Genomic DNA, 23,805 nt, shown 5'->3' with positions numbered 1-23,805 from the left:
AAACACCAAAAGGCTAACACACTTTATTTTTATTATCCTGCAAAACAGCTGAGCAGCTTTCTGTGTGTTTTATTTCTCGGTATCTAACAGCCGCAGAAATTAAACTCTCCCCAACCATAAGACAAACCCAACAGTGACACTAACACTGCATATGCCTATGATGTTAGAAACCTCACTTTAAAGGGGCAATCCATGCAATATACTACATGTATTTTTTTAAATAAATCACTTCTGTAGTATTAGATAATACTTACAACATTTTTTTTAAATTCAACTCTTAATGCAATTTTTAATGAATTTTAATATAACGAGCATCCTTTGCTTTCTATAGTAGGTTTTAATACGCTTCCCCAGCAGTGCAAGATATTTGCAACACTTTCCTGTTTGTGATAATGTGTTGCCAATGTTCCCGGCAATTTCAGCTGCAAACTGTAACAATAGATAGTGTTCCCTTAGTAATATAAGAATACATTGTAGCTGCTGAGTTACACTGGCTGAATGATTGATTGAAACGGAAAGGTCGCCATTTAATGAACTGTGGGAAGCAGGATCTTTGCTGATCGATTAAGGGGGAATGAATTGATCAGCAGTTTAGGTAATCCATTTTCAATAAAGGTAATCAAATGCTGTATATTTTAAAACAAAAAAAAAAGATTTTTTTTAAGTGCCTCTTGGACTGCCTCCTTAAGGGACAACAGCAAGCTCATTGTGACCCTATTACTTGCCTACTTGAGCATAGTCTTTATAGTATTAGATTGTGAACTTTTGTTGACAGGGATTTATTAGAATGTATTTACTAAATCACAGTAGCAGTTTAGCACATGCTAATATCATTCATCATCATTTACTTCTGAATGAGGTCTATTGTGCTAAATTGCTATACACTAGCAGCATTATGGCAGACATGCCAAGTCTCACTGATTTTTAGTAAGTCTCTCTGCTTTAGAGTCAATCACACTAATTTGTTACAGCTCATGTCTCACAGATGTCAGCAGATCACTGAGTACATACTTTGCCGTTACAATGCATGGTCCAAAATCTTAGTGATTTGCATCATTGGAAGTTGCTATACCGTATCTGATATAAGGCCACATTTCTAATAGAAAATGTACTGAGCAATGCAATGGGATTTACAGGCATTATGGATATGGCTCAATCCAATAACTGCTTCAGTTCTATGGGCCTATTCAGGTTGCTTTGATAAGTGAACTTAATGCTTGTTAAGTGCACTTTCCAAGTGATATTGCATGTGTAGCTATTCACAAAGCTTCGATAGCATGGCACTATCTCTTGGAAACAGCTTTTTAAGGAGCGCTATTAGCCATCTTTGGCTAATAGCACTTTTGCCCATTTCTGTGTAGTGTTGGTGGTAGATGGGTTGTGAAGGGGGTAGTTGCCCCAGGGAGGGTGGTTAGGCCTGGCTGTTGGGGTTAACCCCGTCATTACATTAGCAGCTGTAACCACCAAGGTAACGGAGGGGTTAATCCCTCCCGGGTTGCCTAACCACCCTCCCTTGGACAACTATAACCTTCACCCACCTTTCAACAAACCTGGTATTGGTGGTTAACCCCTTCATTACCTTAGCAGTTAGCCATTAAGTTAATGTCGCTCTGTTTCTATTTTTATTTTATTAACATAGTATATAAGCAGATGGTCTCCGTAGCTGAACCGCATTAATTTCAGGTCCAGGGACCCCCTGCTTCCTGAGGTACAGGCCCTCGGTATGGGGTGCCGGTATCTCCTGCAAGTTTAATTCTCCAGCGTCATGTGGTCGGGACATTTAAACTTACAGGAGATAATTTACCAGCACTTCCTAACGAGGCCCGTACCTCGTGAAGCAGAGTCCCCGGAGCTGAAATTAATGCGGTTCAGCTCCGGAGATCCCCTGCTGCAATTCTATGTTAATAAATTAAAAATAAAAACAGGGTGATCGCCTGTAAGAGCTGTGCAGCGAGATGCAGTTCTCTCTGCCCCGCTCTTACATACTGCAGGGATATCACACGGTAATATCTTTCAAAAAGGAACTGCTACTGTAAGTCGATTGGTACAGTATGGCATGTTTGTCCCAAACGGTATGTACCAAGCGAAAAATCTTATTGAACGCTGTTTTTACACAAATATCATACCATGAGGTAACAACATGCCAGACCGGTTGACGTGGCAGTGATCTTATTGAAGCTACCATAATAGCCCCCTAGAGTGTTTTTTGTAGTTCATGTTGCAAAACACCATCATGCAACCTGCAGTGCAATGGATCAAGATGAATAAAATGTTAGTGAAATGAGAAATGTCATTTTATTTGTGTTATTTGCCTTTTCTTCAATCTCTATTGCAACAGGTAAATTACTGAGGTGAATTCTTTCAGTGTACACAGAGTAATGACATTGTTATCAGAGCCCTTATAAACAAGCTGTTTCACAGTAAATGTGCCTCATTTTAAAAACATTGACTAGAACAATTCTCAAGCGGGGCCTTTCAGTGCTAGGGTTGCGGAATCCTGTCTTGGGTCAACCTCTTATTTATGCAGGTGATAGTGCTAAGCTAATGTGACATTTCCCTTTAAAATTGTGCACATAGGTGGAAGCCAGCTGAGAGCACCTTTTTCACATGTTTATCATCAGTTTAACAAACAGCATCACTGAAAACGTGTTTGTTGGCTTAAAAACGGAAAATGTGTGCAATAGTGTTAATGTGTCTTTATCTAGTGAGAATTAATTATACAGCGGTGAGTTATACAGTAAGTAAAGCCACCAGTTTTTGTCAGGGCTACATAACAACAACAGTTACTGCTAATTATTTGCCTCTGTACTGTATTTACCAGGGAGGAATCAATTGCAAAAATAGTGCCACAGAAGGAAGCCACAACCTCTATATTAACAAACAATTGGTTAACTGAGGAAGAATTGCATAGGTGGTTTGATAAAATTAAAGCACCTGGCCAAGATGATATGCACCCATGGGTTCTTAAGGAGATAAGTTCATTAATAGTGAAACCATTACATTTAATATTCAAGGACTCCATTTACACAGGCTTAGTACCACAAGATTGCCGTAAAGCAGATGTGGTGCTTATATTTAATAATGGAACTAGATTACAACCATGGAAATTACACACCTGTAAGCGTGACATCAATAGTGGGTAAACTAGTTGAAGAAGGTATAGTACAGGATAATATTCAGGAATAACTAATGGATAAAAAAAATTATTAGTAGTAGTCAGCATGGATTTATGAAGGATAGGTCATGCCAAACTAACCTTATTATTAGTTTCTTTGAGGAGGTAAGTAGGAATTTAGACCAAGCTAATGCAGTTGATGTGGTCTACTTAGATTTTGCAAAGGCTTTTTATATAGTTCCACACGAGACATTAGTGTACAAAATTGAACTCAGTAAAAATATTTGTACCTGGATTGAAAACTGGTTGATGGATAGACAACAGAGAGTTGTCATACAGTAAATGTATCCTTTTCAGGTTGGGCTAAAGTTATTAGTGGAGTACCTAAGGGATCGGTACAGGGACCCCTGCTTTTTAACTTGTTTATTAATGACCTTGAGGTTGGCATAGAGAGCAAAGTCTCCATCTTTGCTGATAACACTATATTGTGTAAGGTAGTAGAATCAGAGCAGGATGTAATTTCTCTTCAGAAGGACTTGGAGAGACTGGAAACTTGTGCAGGTAAATGACAGATGAGGTTTAATACTTATAAATGTAAGGTTATGCATTTAGGAAACAAGAATATATAGGCGACTTATGAGTTAAATGGGGGACAATTAGGTGAATCCTCGACGGAGAAAGATTTAGGAGTGCTTGTAGACGGCAGGCATAGCAATAGTGCCCAATGCTATGCAGTAGATGCAAAGGCAAATAAAATCTAATCTTGCATTAAACAGGGAATAGCAAACAAAAGTGTTATCTTAAAGTGGCGCTTATATCGGATAGGTGAATACTTAATTAAGAAAGTGATATATTCGTGAAATTGAATACACATGCAATATATGCAAAAATTGTGTAATAGTGAAGAATAAATAAACAATAACCGTTGCTTGCAGCTCAGACCCTTTGTGAATTGCTTTTTAAACCCCATTTTGCAGTGTTTTCCAGTTGTGGAGAGTGCAGGTACTGTATATAGGAAAAAATAGAAATAGAAAAACACACATTAGTGCAAATATGTCTGTAGCAATTGAAGGGGCTCAGACCCTGCAGGGGATATACTCACATATTCCCCATTCATGTAGGCATGTCCTAAGTCTGTGGCAATGGTGTATGTTCATGTATCTTGTGTAGTCTTTATGCTGGGTAACCTTCGTGGATAAGGTAAAAATAACCCAATAGTGCAAACTGATACAAAAGTTTATCAATAAAAGGCATAAAAGTAATAACATAACAATAACAAAATAAAAATATAACATAGAGTACAGCAGCCTGGGATCAATAGCGCTATCACCGCTCCTCTCCTCAGCATCTTCTGTGTCTCACGAGCCAGCTCCCACACATCCTGGTTGAGTCCCTGGATGATCAGCAGCACTATATCCGATTATCAGCACTGTATCAGTGTCCTCCACAGCTCTTTATCTCTCACTCAACGTGTCTCATCGGCTTGCGATTTCATCAGGAGTGATGTCCATCTGGGTGTCCGAGGGATGTCCGCATTTTCAACCCGGAAGTGCGGGAGTCAGCTCGTGAGACACGGAAGACGCTGAGGAGAGGAGCGGTGAGTGTGCTATCGATCCCAGGCTTCTGTAGTCTGATATATTCATTGCTTTTAACTTTCTGACACCATGTTAGTGTATTACTTTAATGCCTTTTAGTGATACACTTTTGTATCAGTCTGCACTATTGGGTTCTTTTTACCTTACACACAAAGGTTACCCCAGCATAAAGACTACACAAGATACGTGAACATACATATATTGAATATGATAAAAAATCATGTATTGAAGAAAATCAGGGTGTCTGGACACCAACAATCCTCCATTAGCTTAGTTTCAGTTTATCCCTTCATCAACATAGTGCTCTGCAATGCATGTACTTTTTCAGTGTACTGTATGTTAGTCCCACAGCCAGTAAGAGGTAAATCTGCTGTGAGCTGGTTACTTTTTTGTTTAAACAGTATCATACATATGATTTCACGTGTTTTGATGCTCTATACCACATTAGAGGGTGTATCATGTTTCAAAGTTTAAAATAGGTCCAATACTTCATGTAAATTATCTAGAGTTTTGCTTCAATGTATTAAAGAAAATGAAAAAACCCTGTAAATGTCTCAGCCAGGAGTGTGCTCTCCTCGCGGCTCCTTTAAGCCTCCTGCCCTGTGGGTTCCACCGACGTCATCAGTGGGTGGTTTTCAGCATGTTAAGGGGGCAGCTAAAAGGAGCCAGACATCCACGGTGATCTGAAGTTGATGACCTGGAAAAAGGGAAATCACAGATATTTTAATATTTCATATGTACTTTTGTAGTGGTATGCCATCATTGGTTGCCTATTTAACTAGGCACCCATCATTTCTTGTTTTTTTAATGTGATTTTTGGGCAGCGAGGTGAGAATGCGCCTTTAAAAATCAGCTCTTGGAGGCAGGAGTGGGAGGAGCTTATGAAGAAAAGAGGGTGAAGTCATGGGCAGAAAGGAAAGTAGAGTATTAGGACAGTCTGTTTATATTCCCTCTGTCTTTCTTTATCTTTTTTTTTTCATACTCAGGTTTTACAATTCAGTCACTCTCCTGTCTCTTTCAGTATCCACTTAATTGGTTGTTATCCATTATACAGCGATAGTACCGATTGGGGCACTATCACACAGAAACTGATGTTAATAAATAAATCTCCTACTTTACTGTTTCTCCTATGTCGCTATCTCTCAACTTTCTCTTTCATTCTTTTTCAATGGTTTGTTGTAATTTCTCTCGCTAGTTCAGGCATGATACAGCATATCGCAATTTGATGACTCCTGGGCATTGTCTCTCATGTTCATTGTGTTACTGTCTCCGTGTCTCTCTCCCTTATACACCATCTTATTCTCTAACTTCAATTTGTTCTCTCCCTGCTTTACAATGGTCATTTCACTTTCTCTCTGTTACATTATCTCTTGCAAATTTGAACTTCAATAACTTTTTTTATTGCCTTACTGCCATAGTCTCTCATTTCCACTGCCCTGTCTCTTAAACTCAGTACAAGGGCAGCAGGGAGCATACCATATACACAGGAAATGAGAAGGTACAGTAACAAACATTACAGGCCGCATGGCAATACAACCAGAATAACATAATGTGTAGGTAAGAAATGAGTTGGTAGAACTCTATGAAGGTAGGGTGGGAACATGTTGTATACTGAAAAGGCAAGTTTCAGTATATACTTATATTATTAAAATGATCATTTATTTATAAAGCGCCAATATATTCCATAGCACAGAGCTTAAAATCTAGAGGAAACGAGAGGCAAATTTGAAACAAAAGGTAAAGGGGCTGCTTGTTGTGGGACGAAATATGTCCCAGGAGGGATTTTGGTCCAGCCACACAGGTGGTCCTGTTAAGATTTGGGGTGTGGACTTTAGGGGTGTCCGTTAGCATGGAGTTGGGTGCAGCCACAAAGATAGTCCCAACAGATTTAGGGGGGAAATAGGATTAGATATGGGAGTGTACTTTACAATATATTTTAGGGCTAGCAGGTAGGAAACAGAGACTGTTCTATATAGGGACTAAATAAGTAGAAAAGGAGCTAACAGAAAGGAAGGAAGGTAGTAAAAAGTTCACAGCACAGACAAGAAAGGAGTGGACAGTATACTTTCTAAATGCAGGAACAGTGGGACCAGGAGATGGCTGTGCTGTGCAGACAGAAGAGGAGCAAGAAGGGAGTGTCCTTGTTATGCAAAAATTAGGGAACAGACATGGACAGTACAAACAAGATGGCAGCATTGAGTGAAATCTACAGGCAGGAGAGAAAGAAGGAGATCATGTGCTGCAGTAGGCGAGCATTATAATGTAGAAGCAGGGAATATAAATGTACAGGCAGCAGCAGGGATTGTATTATACAGAAAGGTCGAGAGTAGGGAGTATATTGTACATACAGGAATGGAGCAGATATACTTTACAGGTAGGGTATGTAATGTACTGGTTGAAGCACATGGAGTTTACTGTACAGGCATGAAGAGAGTCTGGAGCAAACTGGAAGCATGTTGTACAAATTTAAACCTACAAGTTGGGATGTAGACGTGGTTGGTTAAGTGGTGCCATATTTGTACAAGCTCACAATACACTTGTTAGTCTTTGTTATATCTAGGCACTGAATACCGGTTTCTAGTGAACTCACTGAACTTTAGATACTTTTAAAGAGTTCTCAGAACAGCAGGCAGATTTATTGTAAAAAAAAAAAAACATGTTCCTCCAATTTTTAAGAAAGATGTGTGACCCTTGTCACAAGAAAAAAAACTGTTGTAACATGACACAAATACATTTATAATTTGCTTCTGAATTCTCGTAATTACCGCCCCTGCGAGTCAGTGCACTCACTGCATATGGAATAAACACATTAAGTAAATATTTTAAAATTACCAGACAGTGAAAGTTTAATGAATAAATAAGTGTTCAATGAAGAAAGGTTTCCGCACTGCTATTTACTCCCGCTTTTTTAATTAGATTTAAGTTTTTGTTACAGTAAATAGAAATACCACTTGTGGTACATTTGCATGTCTCAGATAGGTCTACAACCCTGTCTTTCCCCAATATCGCTTAGCACACAGTGCTTCCACTGCAGTCAGGGATCCTGGGTAATGACATGCAAATGAGCACAGTGTGTCACTCTTTACTTCTTAATCCATTTTAACATGGGACCCTATGAGATATGCCATTATTTTAATAATAATAAATCCTCAACTTCATCAATATGGAGTTAAAAATGATATGCACGATACCCAGAATACTAAAGGGGTTAATTGAAAGATGGAAAGAGAGCCATCTTCAACAGAGAGGAGGGAGGAGAGATATTAACCAGAGCTAGGCATGCAGTGAGAATAAGGAAAGACAGTTCAGTACCACAGACAGCGGCACGGGATGCAGCCTTTGCTGGGAGTTCTCTCTGGAGCGCCTCCCACTTCCTCCTGTCTTCTCACTATCTCCCTCCTCCTCCTCCTCCTCCTCCTCCTCTCCAGCACTCCACTGCTTCATTTCAATCAGGTGGCTGTTGCTCTTCAAGATTAGTGAAAACCTAGCAGGAAAATACTCGCAAATCCCCCCCTCCCTCTTCCCATACACACAAAGGGAGAAGGGAAACGGCAACGTGCTCAGAATATGTGTTTGACTCTTTGAGAGTGCTCTCCCTCTCTCCCTCTAAGGACTGCTGGCATGCAACCTCCGCAGCCAATTGATCGAACACCTCAAGCTGAAGAGTGATTGGAAAGCTATTCACCCCAGTGGTTTGTTTCTTATTAAATGCCAGTTGCCATCACATAGGGTCTCTGTTGGATGGTTTGTTTTCTCTTACCGGTGCAACATTCCTGCGGCCTGTTTGCTTGTTGTTTTTTTTTTTTTTTATCTCATGCAGTTGATTTCTAATAAAAAAAGGGTTAAAAGACAACTGCTAGATTGACTCTCTTTTTTTCCCCCCAACTCATGCTGTAAGACTTACGGATTGACTTATGGCTTCGCTGTATCAGAGACTCTCTGGGAAGATCAACACTTCCAGGTCTTTCCCATTCCCACCTGAAGCCAGTCACCTTTTGGGTGGCCAGAGCAAAGAGGAGGACAATGCTGAGAAGACCTCACGCCCACTGCAAGAAGCCCGAGCCTGTTATCAGTACCAGCCAAGGAATGAGGAGGAAGATGTAAGACGATTGTTGTTGTTATTATTCAAAACCCTTTTAGCAATCACAGCTCCCTTCCCCTTTAAAGCGTTGTGTATGTTCTTGTTCATGATCTGTGTTGTCTGGCACCCCCAGTGGCACAGCCCCCCTCCCTAAATGCCATTGATAGTGTTTCTAATTAATTAACCGCTTCAGGGTATTTTGAGGAAAGCGGCTCATATTTTAATTGCCTCCGTTTTCAGATGTCTGGTCCAATGCGTCTTTTTAATGTGAACTTCATTGATTGGCAAGTGATGCAGAATGAACTAAATTATGATACAAGTTGAAGTGTAACCATTGCATTGTAAGAGAAAACTTGATATTCATCCTTTTTTTTTTTTGTTGCCTGATCGGTACCATTTATCCAGTTAGCCCAACTGGAGAAAAAACTTTGCTAAGAGGGAGAGCTTGTTTCTCACCTGCGATGGGGGGGGGGGGAACAAAATCAATTATTTTAATATATTCAATGCTAACTAATCCCAATGTGCCTTAACTCCTAGATCTGTTAGACATTTCACATGTGGAATTTGCATATTGCCTGAGTAACAAATGACTCATGCTATGTTTAGGGTTGGGGGTTGAGAAGAAGAAGCAACACCAAGAATGAATGATTACCGATTAAACCCTTTCAATGCTAAAAAGTTATACAAAGCATTGTCATTAAAATGAAACCAGCAACAACGCAGTTAATGCAACCACACACACCCACATACCCACACACCCACACACCCACACACCCACACACCCACACACCCACACACACACATATATATTTGTAGTCTGCATTTTGTTCACTGCAGTTACCAAGTCAGCCATCGCAATAGAAATTCACACTACCTTTCAAAAGTAGGAATGTGGGAACATTCTGCTCAAAGACCTGTACTTCAGGGCTTATTTACTTTTTACGTTGTTATCTTTAACACAGAGGTGCATACAATCTATGTAGAGAGCGTGTTTTGAATTAACATACAGTAGTTATGATATTGGGACGGGCTTGAGCAGAATCATTGTGTCATTTGTTCTTTATGTTCTTTCTGCCAGGAATAAAAATTTCACCTTAAACTTTTTTCTGTGATTACCGGCAGTGTACTGAACATGAAATTAAATCATTTTTCAGGAGGTGCCTGTAGAAAACAGGGATATTGCAGTATAATTGTGTGTCCAGGGTTTAGATGTCTACTTGCTGTGAATTCATATCCTGGGACTAGGGACACATTAACAGATGATTTAACCAGTTAGTACTGTGGGTATGGCCAATTATCTATAATTAAGTCAAAAGTCAACTTTTATTGAATAAACCAATTGTTGTAAACAGTAAATAATAGAAAAATCAATACACATTATATTGTAGGAGCATTTCCCTATGTATTGTTTGCAATTCCCTAGGATAAAATAGTAGCTGTAATTTTCACCAGTTATTGTACTTATTGCATTTAACTATTAAAAAAAAAAGTTATTCCTTTCATAAGGAAAGTAAAATGTATTATTCTGTTCATTAAATATACAGTATGTTGAGAGTGAAATGGTTAATGCACATGAAAATTAGCCTCTCTACATGAGACATTTCAAAAGTTGGACTATGGTTTTGGTTTATTCAGTTCTGCAGTTTAGTATGCAATCCAGAAATCCAAAAGGGAAAGATGCTATATTAGTGGATAGACCTATTAACCAGTCGCTGTTATAGCCAATAAATCATAAACATAGTACATAGTGTAAAGTAGGAAATACATGAACTACTGTACTGTGCATGTTTGCATATCTGTCTCTGCTTCTTCCTGCGTCTCTAGGTGTCGCTGTCAGAAAGGAAAGAGAATTGTAGGTTTGTTAAGCGCTACACTGGTCCTGTTTTGTTCTGCCCATACAGTATTTAGCTTGGAGCGTATTTTTAGTTTGTCAGTAAGACAGATGTCTGGGGAATCTTTCTTTGATAACACAGAACTCGGAAGCAAACAGAAGAAAATATATTTACCATGCAAATACTGGCTACCAGTATTGAAAACTATTGACTACTTCAGATTTACTGCAGACTTCAGTGCTGTTATCCAAGTACTGCTCTTGCAAAAAAAAAAAAGTCATTACACTTTGTATGATGTGTTTGGCGGTGTTAATTTGTGATCCCTTGTCATCTTTTTTCTATCAAATCTTGCTAGAGCCAGCTGTTAGGTCTCTGAAATAATGTCATATCTTAGTTTCTATGAACTTTTAATTGATTCTAAAATGACTGTTACTCTGACTAAAGACCAGACACCATTACAGTTTATAGTGAACTGAGCATGTTTTTTATTTGCTACAAGGATATTAAAATATTAGTATCAGTGCATCCTTTTTTGATTAACCAAGATGGTAGCTGCAATATTAACCTTTAGCAATATAAATGACTGCATTTATGTGGTCATTTTAATATATAGTGTATGTGTGTGTGTATCTATATATATATATATATATATATATATATATATATATATATATGTGTGTGTGTGTGTATGTGTGTGTGTGTATAGTGAAGTAGCGCCAAAAGAAGAAGTGTTGAAATAGTGTAAAAATATATATTATTGATGATAATTTAAATGAATATTTCTAAATAGGCAAAATCACTAAAAATCATAAATGTGTATACTACAATTTAAAATAAATATATATAACATATATTATGTGCTCCTGTTTCGTGAAAAACAATTTAAGACAATACTCCAAAAACATGTGATAACATAAAATACAAGCAAAAAGAAAAATTGATATAAAAACCAGTTCTTGAGTGAAAGTCCTTAAATAGGAAAAATAGTCCTGGTATGAGGGGGTCTCCGGCAGCTCTCTCTCTCTGTGTGTGTGTGTGTGTGTGTGTGTGTGTGTGTGTGTGTGTGTGTGTGTGTGTGTGTGTGTGATATATTTAACCCATCCATTGCAGGAAGTGCCTGCAATGTATTGCTTTGCAGTGCATCATTGGTATCTCCAGCAATGAATATGTCACTATTGCTCAAACTCACTTTGTTTTTTCACCAAAGTTGCAATTGCAGTAAAAAGTTATTAAAACATTTGAGTTTAATCACATGCAGCGTTAACTATTTTAAAGAATTGGGGGGGGGGGCGTGTCACCCCAAAGATTCTGCATTCTATGAAGGTTCATTAGAAACAGTCTGTCCCTCATGCATTTCAATATTGCTTGTGGAAGGAGCCTTGGAATGTAACTGCTGACTAACTAAACATTCTGCACAGCCACAGCTGAGCTATTGGCAGAATGTAAAAAAGCAAAAGAACAAATGCTAATTAAAAAGGTTTTTGGCTTTACATGAAAGGAAATGATTTTGGTTTTTACAGTCTAACCAGTTCATATGTGTGTGTGTGTGTGTGTGTGTATGTACTGTATATAATTATGTAGCACGACTCACTGTTGCCGCAGCTGAAAAGGCAAAAGCCCGCGGCTCTGGATATGGTGCTTGTCGCGACATCACTGCTGGAGGGTCCATGCTTCCAGATTAGACCTCTACAGCGATAATCCTCTGGCGCCGGGATAGTCGCGGTCAGCAGCTTGCCCTGGTGGCGGACACAGTGAGACTTGCTACATGTGTGTATTTGTATATACAGATGTAGCAAGACTTAACGTTGCCTGTCCCTTGGCCACTTGCAGTCACATGACTGCGGTAGTTGTGGCACCAAAGGAATAACGCTGGAGGAGTCCCCGCAGCATAATTGCGGCAGACACTGTCGTCAGTGCTATGGACTTTTGCTTGTTTATCCACAGAGCTGGGGACAGTAAGTCGTGCTACATCTGTATAGATTTATATAGGACTATACACTGTAACTTAAGTTTTCCAATTTAAGTTGACGTTGTTGAAACTACAGAATCTTGCATGCACCGACTATGTTACACAAACTACAATGTACAGTGCACAGCAGACTTGATCTTATTGTTTAAATAACTAAAGGATTGACGTGTTAAATATTCATCCTATAGTTTACATGCTGTAGGAATTTTGACAGAGAACTATCCATGTTGCTGTATGTAGCTAATCTGTATATAGTGCACAGTAATAAACCAGCTTTCATTGCTTCCCAACAACACACGGAAGAGGACGATGCTCGAGCTAGTTGGCAAATTGGTTAAAAACAGGTCTTTGTGATTTGTGACATTGACCCCTAACAGTATTATAAATTGTTTGCCTGCTCTGCATAAAAAAACGATTCAAGAAAACATGTTAGTGACGGAAAATGAAAAGATAATAATAAAATGCAATGCATGGCATATCATAAAAAGAGAAAGGGGTGTATGATAAAATAAACAAGGTTATAAAAAAAATGTTAGTCTAGCACATAATATAAAAACATTGTACAAGACTGTTAACACATGCTAGACAGATTCATTCAGTAGGGCAGAGCTCTTCAACCAGTTCTCACAAGAGGCCATATACAAAAACATTTAAGAGTAGAAAGTCCACAAGCTTATTATAACGTAATTTTAGATACATTTAAAAACTTGAAATGCATCATATGTAAACACTTTGCAAGGGTTTAGAACATCTGTACCATATATATTTGCATTAACTTAAAAGTGAGTTTTACTGTACAAAAATGCACTTTGCTTCTTTGAATCTCATACTACTGTAGCTGCTTGCACAGCTGAGCGATCTATGCTGTCCATGAAGAGCCATGCAGAAGGCCATACTTTTCATTCATATTCTTTCAATTCAGCACTTTATGCTGAGGAATTTATTGCAATTTAAATTAAGCAGTGTACACTTTTTTTGGTGTTGCAAAAGTAGCTATTTTTTCCAGTGACAAATAGGATAACCTGTTGTGATCACAGTGATATTAAGATAGATAGTTACATTGACCTATACAAACATGCTAGTTATTGTGCCTATTGTGAAGATTGTATTAATAATATTGTGTGTTGAAACATCACTAAAGGAATGTAGGTGGAAGGGTGTGCAGAGTATTCATTTGTAATTGTTTCAGTGTAGCCAGACATCATAAAGCGTAAGATTGATATTTTACACCTACAATATGGACAACAGAATTGGCTTTGGAATTATCACCCCATCAAATCCGGCTTTTTCATTTTTGTCCCAATTCTTTGGGGTGTCATTGTGATTAATGAGTTTAATTTTTGCTAGCCACTGCCAGGATGTGCTGAGTAAGATGCACAGGCTGATTGTGTATAACCTTGTTCTTTTTCATTACTATGACAATAACAATGCTTAATTGAGGGAATTAGAAATATTTTACGGTAACACAATATTGATTTACTTTTGCAAGGTGTTTGCTACAAAATTGCTAATTAGTGGTTACAAATATGTATTTCCTGAAACGTATAGCATGTCTGAATTTAAATAACATTTACTGCTTACTCGAAAATTAACAGTTGTTTCTTTGCCTTTTCCATGAATTGAATTTAACCCTTGAAACCTAACACACTGATTTTTAGTGATATGCACAAATAGATTAACCTTTCCCTTACAATGCTTTACCAACCCGAGGGGTACATCCTCAGGTCACTCATTTTTTAACGTTACGTTATCTAATTTTACTGTATACATATCCATAACGCATATCCCCAAAGCTGCTTAGCACTACAGTATGTTGTTCAGTCATTTTCATTAAAAATAAGTGACCCTTGCATTTTAACGGACCGTAGGCTTCTTCTTATGCAAATGATATGATAATTAGCCCTTTACCTGCCAATGGAGATCCTCAGACCTGCATCACTGTTAAGGTTATGATAATAACTTAACCCTATTTAGCGCCTGCTGAAAGCTGCCCTCACTTCCAAACCTTGAGGAGCACTGCGTATGTGTCCAAATAGCCTACAAGGAAAAAGGGAAAGTCTAAAGTAACACCCATATGATTGGACTGAGTGTCAATATTAACCCATTCATGACATGTTATACTAAACGATATATGATGGAACATAAATAGCTAAAACACAGCAACTATTTATTATTATTATTATTATTTTTAAAGGGATTAACTATAATACATTGTTTAATGATGAAAGTGAATGTTAGCGATTTGGCCTACTATTGTATATATAATTTATAGTATAAAGTTGGAGTTTCGCAGAATAATTCTACATATGAGAAAATTATTTTCCTTGTGTTTTTATGGAGAAAGAATGGTGCTACACTTCCGAAGCTGGAGTTATTAGGACTAATTTAAATGGCTCTGCTTCAAGCTTGAAAATGTCAGCCATCTTAAGAGGCCTTGAAAATGTTATCTCAAATAGGTATTGCTTCTGAAATAGAAACTATTTGTGCATAGCACACTATATGATCATGATAAAAGGAGAAAGTCATTTGTAATATTTAATAGATGTATTGCACTGACTATGCTGATTTTGCGCTTTAGTTACTCTGATAAATCTACTTCAAAATCTACTTTTAAATACAGATGTCTACTGCTCTCCAAATGTGCTTTATAAATGGTTGGGCACAAAAAAATTTGCACAAAAGGGAAAAGTTCAAACTTTTTTTTTTTAATATTGCAAACTAAAGAAAGTTTACTTTTGAAACCAAAAAAATGCTATTACAAAGGTCCCAGGTATAAACAAGGGAATGGGGGAATGAGAAGACATTATGGGGTCAAGGCTGGCGGCAGGCAGGGGTAGTCAGGTACAAGCAGAAGTTCAGACACAGGCAGGCAATCACAGAAACAAAGGCAGCACTCAAGGGGGAACAGAGTACTTCCACTTGCCTGGCTGGGTATGTACTGAGATCGGCTCCGGATCCTTTCTTTGTAATAGTGTGGATGCGTTATCGACCTGCCTCACTGCTCCGCTCCATGTTGGTGTTCAGCCAGCTATTTAAACCTTCGTTTTAATTTTTTAATTGTTGTATTTGTAAAGGTTTGGTTGCCATTTGCCCTATACCTATACCTATATCGTGTTATTTTTAATATTAAAGATATTTTGTCCCGTAGTGTGCCTGTCTGTCATTTGTCTTCTTGTCTGTGAGCTCCCCTTCGGGAGCTCACGTTTATAGGGGGTGTGTGGAGTCCCCCAGACCGACGGCAGCAAGAGGGACTGTACGCAGTGACAGCCCTAGCGTGGCGTGACACTTCTGGTTTTTGGAATGGGGGAATGGCTGTAATATTACAAAGGTTCACCACACTAACAAATGTTGTTTTGAGTATAGCGAGTCCTGCAATGGTTGCCATGAAAATCATAAGGTTTGAAGCATTTTGCGACATTTACTTTTTCACAAACGGGAAAGGTTCAGGCGTTGCCGCAATTGTAAACCTCATCATCCTTACTTACAAAATATCAGTCCTTATTTTCCCTTAACTGTAACATTAGGACCATTAACGGTAATGCCAGGAAGACTACTCCTGGCATGTCACACTACACTGCCTCGGGCACTATTTCCCCAATTGGGTTACTCATCGTTTATCACCCCATTCCAGAACCGAGAGGGAGCAATCTAACCTAGATATGACAACGAAGGAATAGCCAAAGGTTTGACAAACGAAATGTACATTTCTTCCTTTATGTTTATTCATTTTTATATTCTTTTTTTTTTTTTTTTTGCTTTCAATTATTACCTCTATTCCTCACCTCAGAACCACATCTGGACTTTGGACCACTGAGTGATCACTATTTGGGCTTTAGCAACAAAGTGAGAACCACTTTCCTTTTGTCATCGTTACTTTTATTTTTTTTGCCAACCTCCCATTTAGAAATCACATGTATATGTTTTAAATGAGTAGCAGTGGGCTGGTGATAATGTTTTTTCATGGTGAAAGGTCCATATGGGACCTGAAACATTGTTCCTCCTCTGTTCTTGACTGTTAAAATAAATGAAGAATTGCATTGTGAATTTGTGAGTAGAGCTCTACTTTTTACCTCTGTCCTAGAGGAGACCTGCACTTTGAGGCGTTTGTTTGTCTATGTTGTTTCGGCTGCACAAGCAGGATTCTCCTCGCCTGAAACTGTTTGGAACTGTGCTACATCTGTATGCCATAATCTCTTCCTTTTCACTCCACTGCTCCGAGCCTGACCTAATACATTCCCAAACCAGACAATCTCATGTTGTTGTCCAATATGACAAGTTATATAGTTAAATACTTCAGTCTTCTCCATAAGTAAGGGTCCTTTAGTCAAATAATTTGGCCAACGCATTTTTAAGACTGTAACCATGCCAAGGTATACCCTCTTTTTACAAGTCCTAACACTACCTGCAAACACTCTCCTAACCTCTCTAATGGAGAGAGAACTGTCTCAATAGACTGGTGATTCCCAGGTGCATAACAAGACCTGCCATTTAAAAGTGGGATGGACGAGCTTAAAACCAGGGAGGAGGGGTCACAAACCTCCAAACAATTGTTTACCAATTGAAATTTACAAACACACACAACCCCCTGTAATTTCAGACCCCAAGCAAGCACACCATATATATTTGTGTCATAAGGGGTGCTACTGGGTTTGTAACCTCATGTACACAAAAAAGACAAAAAGTCCAAAATCCTAAATCCAATATAACAAATTATACAGTTTAAAAAAAAAAAAAAAAATATATATATATATATATATATATATATATATATATATATATATATATATATATATATATACTGTATATATACACATAGTAGATGAGGTTGAAAAAAAACATACGTTCATCAAGTTCAACCTATGCAAAATTTAGACAACAGATACTTTATCCTATTTCTATAATTTCTTATTGATCCAGATGAAGGCAAACAAAAAAAACCAGTGTCATATCATCCAATGATATCTCATAAGGGGAAAAATAAATTCCTTCCTGACTCCAAGAATTGGCAATCGGATTATTCCCTGGATCAACATTCTTCCCATGTTTACTTATTTGGTATATCCCTGTATACATTTCCTTTCTAAAAAGGTTTCCAACCTTTTTTTAACAAATCTATCTTATCTGCCATCACAGTCTCCATGGGTAATAAATTCTATTTTAACTGCCCTTACTGTAAAGAACCCTTTCCTTTGTTGCTGGTGAAATCTCCTTTCCTCCAAACTTAAGGGATGCCCCCGAGTCCTTTGTACTGCCATTGGGACATTGGGATGAATAGTTATTTTGAAAGCTTCCTGTACAGTCCTCGAATATATTTGTATATAGTCATCATATCCCCTCTTAGATGCCTTTTTTCTAATGTAAATAAATCTAATTTAGCTAGTCTCTCCTCATAAGTTAGATTGTCCATCCCCTTTATTAATTTGGTGGCTCTTCTCTGCACTCTCTCTAGTTCCATAATGTCTTTTCTTAGGATTGGTGCCCAAAATTGTACTCCATATTCAAGATGTTGTCTTACTAATGCTTTATAAAGAGGCATAATTATGTTTACTTCCCTTCCATCCATTGCCCGTTTGATGCAAGATAAGATCTTGTTTGCCTTTGCAGCTACTGCATGACTTTGGGCACTATTGCTAAGCCTGCTGTCTACAAGCACTCCTAAATCCTTCTCCATCAAGGATTCCCTCAATTTAACCCCATTTAATCTGTAAATCGCCTGTTTATTCTTGCTTCCCAAATGCATAACCTTACATTTATCTGTATTAAATATATATATATATATATATATATATATATATATATATATATATATATATATATAGCCCATAGCATAGTTATAGGCTTAAAAATGCTTTGGGGTGTGCGTTATTGAAATATACTTTGTATATTTCCCGGGTATCTAAGGTGGACTGCTTTTTTCTTAGCACTGGTCTCTCTCTTTCCCCCTGTCTTTCCCCCTCTCTCTCTCCCCCTCTCTCTCTCCCTCTTATTCCTCTCTCTCCCTTTAGGTACGACCTAAATAACATCAGGTTAAATCCCTTTCATTAACGTGAATGGCCTTTAGTGTATATGCGATGTTAAGGGGAACACCTATTTTGTATATCATTAGCACTAACGGGCAAAAAAATAAATAGCCATACGTTATTAAAGGAGTAACACGGTTAATGTTGCGTTATTTGCTTTAGTGCATAGGCGTTATAATGAACATACCATTAAATTAGATTAATTTGGCTATTGAAGCTTTGTGGATCTGCCCGTTTGGACAAAGAGTCAATTAATAATGAGGATGAATCGCACATAGAATTCGTTGACATTCGTTGACAACCATAGCCTAACCATCCTGCGTCTCGCTGCTGTGTTACAATATCCATTAAACATACGCTATACATAGAATATATTTTAGCAAAAAAAATTCAACGTAGCTATGTGCGGCTGTGATGATAAATAGTGCAGAAGTGGGCAATTACAAAGGAAAAAACCAATCTGCACCTTTTTATTGAATTAATCTTTAATTTGTAGCTTTTTATCTTTCACAATGCATTTGTCAGTCCCCCTGGGTTGGTTAGTAAAATATACATTGCATGGACAAGTCATATGGGAATAGCCATATACTGTAGTTCTATAAAGGAACACACACATTAAGATCCCTATGTCACTCATGCATTAATGATTCTATTAAAGATGTATCCTCTTTAGAAGACTTTACAAATGAAAACATTGACAGTCTTTTGACTGTTGTGTCTTTCACTTAATTAAATGTTGAAAACTAATGATTGTAATGTGAAATTAGAATGTCTTATTTGAGAGCTGTCAAACCATTACAGTGTATATTGGGATTATTTGTTGGAAGCTTGAATGTAGATATTCCCTTCCACAGAATTGTTGTAACATTCAGAACCTCAGTAAGTGCTTTATCCTTTCCTAAGCAGATGGATTATTTTCCAATAAATGAGAATCCCGTTGGGACTTCTGTTTTGGACTAGTATTGTATGTCTTTTTCAGCAGATTTTCTTCAGGGTTTTCTGTTCACAATATTAAATATTGGAGCAATGTTACAAAGGTTGATATAATTTTAGTTTGATACATTCAAACATGTAGTCTTTTACAAACCCCTCTAACTGTTAAGTGTTTAGTATTGTAATAGCAGTCTCCCCCCCTCACCCCCGAGTTTAACACATCTACAAAGCTAATTACATGCAATTTAGGTAAGAATGTCTTACGTAAATGTGGCCTTACTGCGCCAGAAACAAAAGAAGTCCAGAGCAACATCCAATGTGACACAAATACACAGTGAAATACCTATATACTGTATCTCTTGAAAAAAGGGTAATTTAGTTAATCCTTTGACCAAAGCATATAAGCCTGCGAGCCACTTTCAAGGCATGACCATAATATCGCAGGTCCTAACACTAACTGATTAAAATCCTTATTTACCTCTATAATTAGGGGAAGGATGGTCTTGCAACCAGATGCATGAAAAGAAATCCTGCTTACTTGGACAGTGGGGAGGGGCGAGCTTTAAACCCTGGGTGGGAGGAGCCACTAACCTCCAAAACAGCTGAGACCAGCTGGACAAAGTTAACAAACACACAGATACCCAGCAAGCTCTCTGGAAACCCCACCAAATTACCACAATATATATATATATATATATATATATATATATATAGAAAAAAGAAAGAACAAAAAAGAAACAGGCGCACACCTAGTGCATAACCACAATAAAAATGTATTGAATGAACATAAAATCTAACAAATGGCCACTCACAAGGATACAGCAAATAAAAGCGTTTATGAGATAGGCTCTCATGTGCCTTGCAGCTCAATCACCAGCATCCGTCCGCAGTCAGTGGCGTCGTCACGTGGATCACCTTCGTGAACCGGAACCGGAAGAGGGATCTTTCACCTTCAGTGCTCCATACCCATTAGTCCCTCCGGGAAACAGGCACCTCAGATATAATATGTATAAGGTAGCAGGCCGGGAGAGCAGCACACGGGAGCCAAAAGTTCTCAGTCAATCTGCATCAATGTTTGTGGGCAAATGGCGGCCGGATTCTAGCCACGCCCTACGCGTTTCGTCATCAAATGACGACTTCTTCAGGGGATACCCTTCAAGCATATGTCTTTGGTATTTATAGGGAGGTGACCAGCAAGTAGCCAATAAAGGATTAATGATTTAAAGCAATGAATTGAATCAATTACACATATACATATGTACAACTAAAACAAGTATAAGCAAATTCTAAATATTCTGAGGACACCATCGATGTCCAAGGATTGATATGCAAACTATAAATTGAAACAACATAACTAATGTTATAAATGTTATAAATGTGCTTGATGTCACTAATGATGTGAATACAATTGGTGAGTGGAATATAACAGGCTAAATCGATAGAAAAACAGCACTATAAGGTACATGATAATTAAATATAAAGTTTGATTACATTAAGGCATTCTAGAGAGTATATTCAAAATGAACTATTTTGAGAAAGGGCACTAAGGTGCCTGAAACGCGTAGGGTTGTCATGTACTAGTTTTTGTTTGTTTCCTGATTTTCATTTTATGTAGTCCTCAATAAAAGTTTTTTAGCCCTCCACTTGGTGAGCTGTTGGTGCGCTTTTTGGGACTTCAGTGAATCTACTTTCCAATCTCTATCTTCCATGTGGTTATGGGGCAAGGCTGGCTTGGGGAAATCTGTTTGATAGATGGAAATGTGTTCATATGTGTCCTTCATTTGGGAAACTGTCACTTATTTTGTTTGGGGGTAAATTGATACAATATTTTGGGGGCTTACTAAACATAGCTTCTATTTATCAGAACAGTTTTCACTATTGTGTTTCTCATTTGTGGACTTTTCTATCAAAAACAAACCTTGCCTTTTTTTTTTACAGCTGCTTCTCACAATGTCTGGGATAGAATAAGATGGACACCGACATCCAGAATACTTCTGGGATGTTGGTTAGAATACACTGAGCTAAATCTGGATGTACTAGAATTCAGCATCCATGTCTATGCCTGCACTAGCGATACTTTATTTAAAGCTAGGACATTTTTTTTGTAGAAAGATTACTACCCTGGAAGGAAGCATGTTATCAAAATGGGAAAAACCTAAAACAATTCAAAGTAAATTGGGATGGACCATTTGAATTGCAAAAATGTGGCTTCAACCACACTCACCAATTTTTTTTTTTTTTATAACTTAAATTTTATTGAATCAAGACAGCATAAAATACATTACAGAATACTTTTGTCTTGTATGCAAACAATATTTTAACAATTATATAAGTAACAACGAGATCCTGCTGTGCTTCGGGACCCGGCCTTCCGGGTACTTTGGTGTGGACTATATAGTCCAAGCCGACTCTACTTAAATGGACAAACAGACACATATAACTCAACTTAAAAGGGGAGACAATACATACTCACAGAAAAAAAAAAAAAAAAAAAAGTTGAGGCGGGATGGGGAGGGGAAAGGGGTAGGTTGGGGGTGAGGTAGGGGGAGTGTGTTGATAGTAGGTGCGACACTTGGCTCCGTGCCAAGCATCGCAGATGTTTGCAAGCTGAGTCGTCTCTCTTATTACTTATGTTATAATGTTGCTATAAGGGGTCCTGGGTGAATAGAATACTTCCTGTAAGCCCCTCCCAAGGAGAACGCACCTACTGTTATCAGAGCCATATTGAGGACCTCTCAATCCCCGGGATATCTGTCTGTGCCAGCCAAGGCGTCCAGACTTTTAGAAAATTGTCACCAGTATCGTTAACTAAACTCGTTAATTTTTCCATCTGGCAAATGAACCAAATTCGATTCCGAATCTTTGGGATGGTTGGAATATCAGATTTTTTCCATAATGCTGCGATCTCGCACCGCGTTGCAATTGCGAAATGGGCAATTAGTTTGTTATTTGTTTTGGAAAGGCCCGTCAATGGCCTGTTCAGTAGGAACAACCACGGGTCTGGGGGAATGGTGAGATCGAACAGTCTCTGTATCCAATGTCTAATCGCCTCCCACAGTGGAGAGATCCGTGGACAAGACCACAGCATATGTAACAGGTCGGCTGTTCCTCCGCACTGGCGGGGGCACAGGGGAGAGGAACCCGGCACAAACCTTGATAATTTCAGTGGGGTGAGGTGCCATCGCATTAGGACTTTATATGCGTTCTCCTTGAGCGTGGTGCATATGGAGCTCTTCGCTGTGGCCATATATATGGCGCCCCATTCTTCATCTTCTAAGTTTTCTCCCAGATCTGTTTCCCATTGAGAACGGAATGAGGGTATCCGCTGCTCATGTTCACCAGAACTGATCACTTCTCCGTATAGCTGAGATGTAAGTCCCTTCGTGTCGGTCTCAGCCAGACAGAGCTTTTCGAAAGATGTTAATAGGGGGTATGGGGCAAGTTTGTTATAAAATGCCCTGATCTGGAGGTATCTAAAGAATTCTGAGTGAGGGATCTCTTTTTCTTCCCTGATATGGTCGAATGTTTTGATTTTTCTGTCGTGACCCTCCAGATCTCTAATCCGATTGTAGCCCCTCTGTCTCCAGATTGAGATATTACTGACTGATAGACCTGGAGCGAAATCAGGGTTATTCCAAATGGGTGTTGCCATAGAATGTTTTGTCGTAAGGGAATGCCGAAATTTCGTAGACTCCCAAATTGACACTGAGTTGGTCATCGAGGAGAGCGGCATGGCGGTAAATTTTCGCGCCGTTTTAGGTAACCAAATTAAGCTGCTCAGTTCCAGAGGTGCACATGCAGCATTTTCTAATTCCACCCATCTCTTTAACTTTGGGTTAGAATGCCATTGTACAATCTGACTTAATTGTGCCGCCTTGTAATATGATACCAGGCAGGGTACAGCCAGGCCGCCCGCCGCCACAGATCTTTTCATATTTAATTTACTTACTCTCGGTTTTTTACTTCCCCAGATGAATTTGGATATTTCAGATTGAAGTGAGTGCAAGTCCCTCCAACTGAGTGGCACTGGGAGAGTTTGGAAGAGGTATAATAAACGGGGGAGTAAATTCATTTTGACACTATGGATACGTCCAATCCAGGATATCCTTTTGGATGTCCACTTCCGTAAATCAGATTTTAAGGTCCGAATCAGGTTGGGGTAATTTGCATTGTACACGTCCTTTACAGTTTTGGTGATGTGGACACCCAAGTATTTTATGTGGTTTTGTTGCCAGTTAAATTTGAAATTTAATTTTAGTA

General features: G+C 38.4%; 1 protein-coding gene across 2 annotated transcripts in view; it reads left to right on the top strand.

Annotated features, from left to right (window-relative positions):
- The window catches only part of DPP6 (dipeptidyl peptidase like 6), a 1,044,825-nt gene that overhangs the window by 256,316 nt on the left and 764,704 nt on the right, over window positions 1-23,805 (top strand). Inside the window, exon 1 of one of the 2 annotated variants that reach the window (XM_075587872.1) lies at window positions 8,170-8,810. The exons of the other annotated variant lie outside the window; for it this stretch is intronic. Within the exon in view, the coding sequence (XP_075443987.1) occupies window positions 8,625-8,810 (186 nt within the window). The 5' untranslated portion in view covers window positions 8,170-8,624. Of the gene's footprint in view, window positions 1-8,169; window positions 8,811-23,805 lie in introns of those variants that run through there. 2 annotated transcript variants of the gene reach the window in all.

This window comes from Ascaphus truei, chromosome 2 (assembly GCF_040206685.1).
Source record: "Ascaphus truei isolate aAscTru1 chromosome 2, aAscTru1.hap1, whole genome shotgun sequence".
NCBI classification, from domain to species: Eukaryota; Metazoa; Chordata; class Amphibia; order Anura; family Ascaphidae; genus Ascaphus; species Ascaphus truei.
Note: the sequence above shows the minus strand (reverse complement) of the source record. Positions and strands in the feature narration are given on the sequence as shown.